This window comes from Dasypus novemcinctus, chromosome 3 (assembly GCF_030445035.2).
Source record: "Dasypus novemcinctus isolate mDasNov1 chromosome 3, mDasNov1.1.hap2, whole genome shotgun sequence".
Classification (NCBI taxonomy): Eukaryota; Metazoa; Chordata; class Mammalia; order Cingulata; family Dasypodidae; genus Dasypus; species Dasypus novemcinctus.
The window spans coordinates 152,431,366-152,439,962 of record NC_080675.1 but is presented as its reverse complement, the minus strand read 5'-3'; the positions used below and the strand labels follow the sequence as shown (position 1 = coordinate 152,439,962).

General features: G+C 36.0%; 1 protein-coding gene across 6 annotated transcripts in view; it reads right to left on the bottom strand.

The window, feature by feature from the left end:
- Positions 1-206: 206 nt before the first annotated feature.
- SCAPER (S-phase cyclin A associated protein in the ER) overlaps positions 207-8,597 on the bottom strand; it is a 616,772-nt gene continuing 608,381 nt past the window's right edge. For all 6 annotated transcript variants that reach the window (XM_004468178.4, XM_004468179.4, XM_071214311.1 and 3 more), the window contains 3 exons: positions 5,364-5,555; positions 2,951-3,002; positions 207-767 (listed from right to left, as the gene is read on the bottom strand). In XM_004468178.4, coding sequence (XP_004468235.1) covers positions 664-767; positions 2,951-3,002; positions 5,364-5,555 — 348 coding nt within the window. In that variant the 3' untranslated portion in view covers positions 207-663. The remainder of the gene's footprint in view (positions 768-2,950; positions 3,003-5,363; positions 5,556-8,597) is intronic.

The following is an 8,597-nucleotide window of genomic DNA, read 5'->3' as shown; positions in this document are numbered from 1 at the left end:
TTTCATTCTGGAGAATAATTTCAGCCCACGATGCTAAAAGGAAGCTCCCAGTATTGTCTGATAGGAAAGTTTAGGTAGACCAAGGAATACAGTACTCTAATTTCATTTTAAATAGTCTGCTCTTCCCAACAGATTATGCAATTAGAATGTAAAAAATAGCACAAACATCTTTACAGCAAACCTTAAAAAGGGAAATTTAGAGCAGGTGAACTTTGAATTAAGTCTTTAATTAAGATACTTCAGGTGTTAGTATTTTCTTTGAAATTTGTATTGCTTTAACAAGAAAAATCAGCAATAATACAAAGACACCAATTTTGAAATAAAAGTCACATTGCAAACATAATAAGTTATTTTATTACAAGAACAAAACATTTGCTAACTTTATGTCGAATTTCACCCATGTTACAAATGCAAGGTATATATTATAGGATGGAAATTATGAAATCCCAAAATATTGTGCATAAATGAAATAAACTCAACTTGCAAAATTAGCAAGTAGAGCTTCAAAGTATCTACAGTCATTATAAATAGTGCAAAGTATATACCATATCTACACGGGGGGAGTATAAACATGTGAAAACGAGTTTCTTAAAGAATAGTTAGAATGTTTGAACAATTAAAAATATTAATGAGGGTACACAAATGCAGAACCAACCAAAACACTTATTTTTTCTCTTTTTTCAAGAAGAACTGCCGAGCTTCTTCCCAGGCCTGCTGAGGAAATCTGTTAGCCAACTCAAGATAGTCTTGAGAACTGAGGCATTTTCCTGAGCAAAAAAAAAGAGAAAAGAGTTAAATTCTTTATAGTTTAAGAAAGTAAACTTATTTTGATATCTAATAGCTACATATACTTCAAATTACCATGATATACTTTATATAAACAAGGTTACCTGTCTATATCTATCCAGTATAAACTTATATAATGTATATTTTAATCACAATACAGTTTGTGAGTCTAACATATTCGGACATTAACTTTTATGTAAAACATTACCAAAAATTTGTTTTTGGACTCCAGAGTAAGAAACTTATCAAGGGAGAAAATAAGCTATAGTGAACAAAAGAAAATGACAGTCATGTATTCTACCCTTACGTTAGCCTTGAAAGGGTAAATCTGTATGTAAACCATGACATTTGTTTTCTAAAATAGTCTAATTTAAAACATAATTTTAGAAATGTTCAAAGATGACATTCAGTTGCCTCTCTAATAAAGCAGAGGGAAGAATTCATGACTTTACTGGCTAGCGATATCAGCCAAGCAAACAATCTTAGAGCTGGGGAGTCAGTGAGCTTTGGGTATTTGAAAACTATTAATTCTCTTCAGCAAATAAGAATGTGCTGCTACCAGGAGCTGCTTTTTACTGAAAGGTTCACCTGGGCAATGAACTCAACATGTTCTTGAAACATTTTATTGGGACTTAATGTAAGACCAAAAGGGGAACAGATATCCAAGCTGCAAACTGGTGACTTAGTGAGGCATCAAATTTTTTTTTTAAGTCAAGTCAGAATATCATGAGCTGTCACCAACATAGTGATGAAACTTTCTGAGCAAAGCAGAGACCAATTCCCCATCTGTTGTTCTGTGAATTAAGCCCAATGTAAGTGGGGAAGGAATGAAAGAGAGGATGGTCCATTGGAAGAGAAAAAAGTTGAGGTTTCTGAGGCCTCAGCCCATCAGAGGCAGTCCGTAGGACTCTGCCTTCCAGAAACGCAGCAGACGGTTACTCATCTTTTGCGATTAGGAGAATGAGTAAGGAAAAAAGAATGTCTGTATTTCTTACTGGCAAAAATATTGCTGTATGGTTAAAAAGAAATATATTAGGTAATTTTTCTAAGAGTCCTCACGTATTCAAAATTTTAAAAATATTGTGAGAAATCATAACATATGCTGATTTCTCTCAAGTTGGCTGCAGTAGATTAAAAAAAAAAAGGCAGAACTGAACTTTTGCACTAATTCTGGTTCTATAATACTGACCTGAATTTCTGAAAAGTTGCATATCTTTCTGTTTACTTTTCTGGGTACCAGGGTCAAGAAAACATGACATTTTTTCATGATATTGCAACACCTTTAAGCTACCTTTTCTTCACTACACATTGAAACACCCGCCCCACCGTAGATGGCCTTTTCTTTTGTGACAGAATCCATGACGACCCCCTTCCAAGTAAGAGCTCTTGGTGGGGACCCCATTGGGAGTGGGCCTCTGACTGGCCACTTTAAAGTATATCAAACTAGTGGAAGAATTGGGGAAAATCTGGACTAGGGTCTCATTAATCAGAGACACTGTCATGACCTCCAGACAAAGAGCAACTTGTACTTTTCTGCTCTGCTCTGGCTGGCAGGACATTTTAAAAAGTAAGTATGCATCTTAAAATTCTAAATCTCTACCTCTGATCACAGGAGACATTCCAGCAGGAATACTATAGGAAAAAAGCTTGTACACGTTTTGGCTCCTGAATGCTGCTAATCTGATGTTTTTTTCTCTACGTAAAACAATTATTTCAATAAAATGTTCAAGAAATTAAAATTTGGGGGAAGTATGGACTACTATCATTGATAACTTTATTCTGAACATCGAGAGCCACACCTATGTGACTTCAGCATTTATGTGAGTAATTTAGGCCAATATTAATTATCTGATTGGCTCCTGTCTTACAAAGCAGCTCTTTAGTAATTATTTACCATTCGTTATATCTTGCATGAGGTGGGTATAAATCACACAAAGATGTTTTGTGCTTTTCTTTTACTTCCATAGATTTCTCTGTGTATTCTGATGCACTCATGCGTGATGACAAAATTAATTTTTTTACTTACTGAAATACAACTGGTATCTGAATCTCAAATCTTTTAGTTGAAATATAATAAATTGATTTCTCTAACAGTTTCAGGGAGTGGGGGAGAAATGTGTCTGTTTGGCTAAAAAACAAATAAAATTTAATTTTAGAGACATACCTTTGGTCTGATAAGACTGGTTATCTGCCTGACCTGGAGTCTGTGCAAAATCCTGTGTGAAAAGAAAAAAGTGTTTTTGTGCCAGTAGTATGAACAGAGAATTTTGCTGAAGGTAGCTTTAAGAATACTTCTGAATTCTGAGGCAACCACTTCGCAACCTCTGTTGCACGATTATTTTGGTGCTCAAATATAAAAACTGAGGAAACTTGTTACATATTCTCAGTTCTTATAAATTTAAACCAAATAGTGATAACTCTTAAATCTTGCTAAATATCATCACAGGCCATGTTTCTGCATAATGTGGAAACTACAACTTAATTTTACATGTAACAAACAAAAAATTTTTGCCAAATTTATTCTCTTAAAATCTCGATAGATTTGTTTTTTAAAAAACACACCAATATATAAGCTCTTGAGCTAAATCTTAAAATCTGATAGTTTTACTTTTAGTTGGAGAATTTAAAATGTAGTATATGATATGTTAATCTTCAGAAATACATGATAAACTATCAGCTCTTATTTTAGTATCATTTTCTAGTGAATATTAATAATCTAACACATGGGAACCTTGAGGAACCACTTTATAAACTAAAATCCAATATACATACCCTCAAGCACAATTGTTCAGAGGAAAAAAAACTTTAACTCTACTAGTCTAACTTCCTATCCCAAATAAGCATTATAAAAAATTTCTGTACTATTACAGATTTTATGTGTTAAATATGGATTCTTGTAATAGAGAAGGGTAGATTTAGAAGTACTCTGTGATCAATATCAGATGAAAACATACATATATAATCTTTACTTTACATTCTGATACCATTTCTGTTTTATAAATTGTTTTCCAAGCTGTTGAAAATGTAAAGGAACTAAGTTTAAAGTTGGTACTAAATCATATTTACTCAATCACTGTCTAGTTGAGGCCTCTCTGCTCACCCATAAAAAATGGATACCTCTCCCCAGTCCCAGGCAGTCCCCACCCCCTTTCCTGACTTAATTTTTTTCCAAAGCACGTACCACCGCCTGGAATGCTATTTTTAAATTTATTATTATTTTTTGTTTGACTCCCCTACTTTAATGCAGGATCTGTAAAGGCAGGACTTTTTGTCTGTTTTGTTCACTGCTCTATCCCCAGCACCTAGGGCAGTGCCCAGCATACTGTGGGTACTCAAAAATTTCCTCTGAATGAAGAAGGAATGACCTGAATTTTAAAAGATCATGGTTTAAAAATTCTCTATGATGTATTTTTATATTAACTTAAATATGTTAAATTAGATTGAATATATGAAAAAGTCTAAATGTTATTTTGATGGTTATATTATAAAAATTTTCAAGATTTTAATTTAGCCATATGAGGTTTTTGAAAAAATCCATATCCCACCTATAGATCTGAATATTTGACTTGAAATTTTTTTCTTTCAGAAAATGGAACCTAGACTCAAACCTAAGCTGAGAATAAAGTATCTCAAAACATAATTTGCCTGTTTATTAATTGATCATCTAATAGAGGAAAGTTTAAAAAATATAAACGACTAATTATTATCTAAGGTGAAAAAGGCTTGGGGAAACTCTAGCCATCCTCTGTGGTTCCCAACCAGCTGGCTGATTTCACACCCATCCGACAGTGATATATGCGTAGTAGCTAGAATAGGAAACAATATTAATAGGGAGCTCTGCTTTCTCTTTCATTATTACAGAGAACAGAAAGCATCGTCCCATAATAACGTGTGTCACGGAGTGAAAGCACACTGACTTTGTGGTGGTACATTTGAAATGAAACATTTTCAGTCAATAATTATCTACAATGACAGAAAAAAAAGTCCAGGATTAGAGTTACCTAATGTTAAAGGTCAGTTGATTGAGTTACTTGAGATGTGGAAATATTGCTTTGCTACAGTAGTAATTCTTATTAAAGTCCTAAAGAATTTAATTGGGTCATAAAAATATTAGGCTGGTATCACAAGTTTTAGATAGAAAAAAAAGCAATATAATAGTTTTCTGACTATATAGAAATTATATTTATTGAAAAATTTATGATAAACTAAGTTTTAACTGATCTTTCTTCAGCAATTATTATCTATTTCCTATAGCTAGACTAAAAACTAACGACTGCATTCAGTGTCGTTAAAGCTTTAAAGAAGTCTGGCAGTATTTTAAAAACGTTTTCTGAGTGTGGGTTTACCAATTTGTTAATTGGAAGAATATCCTTTTCTTAAAATCCTCCAGGTAGAAATTATACAACACTCAACACCAATTCTATTATTCTGATATTTAGGAATTAATTTTCAAGCACAGAAATATGTGAAATTATTAAGTATAGAGGGCAAGAATAATAAACAGCTGGTTTACTTTTCTTTTCAATCGCATTAGCTTATACATAAAGCCAGAGACTTAGTCATAATGTAGAAGATACCTGAATGAACGTGGCCAGTAAAACACAGCTCATCTCTTGCTCCAGAATGATCTTGTTCTGATGGTTGTTGTAACAAGCAGCGATAAGTGAAGGGAACAGCACTTTGATGAGCCGTGGATCACTGAAATACTGGAAAGGCAACTGGCAGAGCTTCTGCAGCACTGTGGGGTGGCGGCCCGACTGGACGATTACCTGCAACAAAGGGGGAGTCCCAGGTCAGCTACCAAAAGGCCCCGGGCCTGGCCTTCGGCAGCTCTTACTCCCAGGGAGAATGATATTTGGGAACAACAGAAAATAAAGAAATCTCATTTCCTAACTTAAGGAAAAAATTCCAAAAGTTCTCTAGCTATTTAAAAATGATTACAATCTATCATGAAAGGAGCAGCTGCGATGGAAATGGATTCAGGATATACACGTGCTTAACAAAGTGTGCCCTACCCCCCCCCCATCCCCCAGAGTAGTCACATTTCTTAAAAACCGCAAAGAGCTCACTCACAAGAAAGTAAAATACCCTCTCCCATGGCCCTGCCCACTGCAGTCTTCCTCTAATGTAGCTTACTGAATTTATTGGATGCAGATACATCTATTCCGTATGTAGGCAAGCCATGCAAAGAAAAGGGGATTGTAAGGGGAATGGCACAGTTTCAGCAAGTACAGCCTTGGAAAGACCCTTTCTCCGATCCATACTCCTTATCTGTTTCTATCAGTGCCACTGGGTCTAAAGGGAGAATTGTTTAGACAAATGAGACTGTTGTCTTGAAGCAGTCTAGGTTTACAACTGTATACATTTTAAGAAATGGGGCAATGCAATTAATGGGCTTGCAGGGAAGTCCTCCTAATTTACTCTGTGGGCCTACATGATAAACTATGAAATGTCAAAATCAGATCTGTTTCAAGTAACCTTGATTGGACAGTTCTAATATGAAAGAGCTGAGTGACCCAAAGCCCACTTCTTGGTACAGGAGGACAGCTCCTCGAAGGTTAGGAACACTGTAAAACCTAAGGTCAGGACTGTAAATTGTACTTGGAAAAACACAATTTTACAGGTACACACCCAGACAGGACTGCATTCAAATTAAAACCAGAAGGATAGAATGAAACAGCAGAGACAGGAGAAACATAAATTACAGGGATTTACAAGTTTTCAAAGTACTTTTAACAATACTTTAAGAACACACTCTCAGATGATAATGCAGTTTGGTTTAAGAACAAAATCAACAAAGTAATAGTTCACATATTTTAGTTCAATAGCTAAAATGACATCAAAAACCTTTAGAGAATGTTGATAGGGACTTGTTAATACCTTCAAATCCAGAAGGAATTTTAAAGACTTGCATTGTGTGACAATTCAGCACATGGCTGTTTGCTGCCATTTCTGACACTGGCTCAGAAAAATATGCTGTATCATCTTCTTTATTGATAAAGCATTTACCTAAGTCTTTATTTTAATTATTAGCTACAATTTTAGTAACATAGCCAAACGGTCACCACTTTAGAATTTATAATGATACAATTACTAGAAATCTTTTTTTACCCCCTTTGAGCAAAAATTAAGAACATAATTTTTCTTTAGACCTTCATTGTTAAAATGCTATTATTACTGAAAAGTTCACTAATTGAAAAGACATTAAACTGGGCAGTCTGGCTGGCACAGACAAAATGTTAACTCAAAGACCACAATTCCTGTTTCTGGGGAATTAGCTCAGAACATGAGGCTTAACTGGAACTTATTCAAACTGGACTCCTGAAACTGACTGGGGCAAAACAGAGCCTCGTAAGGGCCTGCCAGTCTCCTCAAAAAACAGAAGCGGTTATCTATCAGTTCCCTGTTGAAGAAGTGAGTTTACAGAGGTTACCACTATTGTAGTGAGACGACCTGCCAGAGGTCACTCCTTTTAAGTCCCTGGATTGCAGAAGACACAAATGGATTTAGGCAGTTTGGTTACCCTAGGCAAGGACTTCTATCCATAGGACCATCCATGACAGGACTTAACCACGGGTCAGGTAAGGGGTCTGAGAGGGGTGATGAGAGCCACGTCCCCATGGTTTGGCTGTGGGCCAGAATGGGCCAGTTTAGTTGGTACTGTCCTGTGAACCACATTTCTAACATTTGGAGAGATAGGATTAGAAGGTCCTAGAAGGGGCCAACTGAGATTCAATGGGTGAGACACAGAAGAGTGGCCTCTCTGTGTCTTGAGCATAGCAGGACAGTCAGCCAAATTAGAATAAGCATTTTTTTATTTGCAGCAGGGAAGTTAGGCTGGGAATATTAACAGTCTGACCTTGATGCTTAGGGCTTTGCTCCAGAGGCTTTTGACAGATTGGAGAGTGGGGGAAGGCTCAATTTCATCTCATCCAGGTGTTCCCCCCCTAGGCCTGAGAGTCATTAAGAAAGCTTCTTTCTTTTTTTGAGGTACCGGGTCTGGGGATTGAACCTGGAACCTTGTATATGGGAAGCCGGCACTCAACCACTGAGCCACATCGGCTCCCCTGAGTTGGTTTATTCATTTGTTTATTTGTTGTGGCTTTTTTTTTTTTTTAGGAGGCATCAGGAACTGAACCTGGGACCTCCCATGTGGGAGCAGGCGCTCAATTGCTGGAGCCACATCTGCTCCCGATGTCCACTTTCTGATGCAGAGTGGGGCTTCAAGAAAACCAAAGGAAATTTCCTGCGACATTCAGATCAAGAGATTAAAACTAAACTTTTCATTTGCTCTTCAGTGAAATTTTGAAATAGGTACTAACAAAAGTGTAAGTGTTAGGATATCTGAGGTCCTATCCACTCACTAGTTTTGTATCCTTGGTTTGCAAACTGCTAAACTGCTCTGGGTTTTAGGATGGGGAATTTTTTTTTTTAAGTAAATTTTAAGTCACATGTAACATACACATACACAGACACAAACACATTAAGTGAACAATTAAATTTCTTTTCATAAAGTAAACATACCTATGTCACCAGTACCCAAATCAAGAAACAACATGACCAAGGGTGCCAGATCTTTAAAAATATTCTTTTTCACTGAAAATTAGATTCCTACATTTTGAATTTGAGAAAAATCATTCTGAGACTATTTGTATTAGAACACAAGAGAGAGTACTTCAAGGCCTTCTTGGAGTCATTTGTGATCATTATCTAGAGACAGGACTGTGCATAGCACAGGTACCTCCTTTGGTCTTTTAAGCAGAGGACAGTGGATATAATTCTAGTCACTAAAGAATGGCATCTTTTACCCA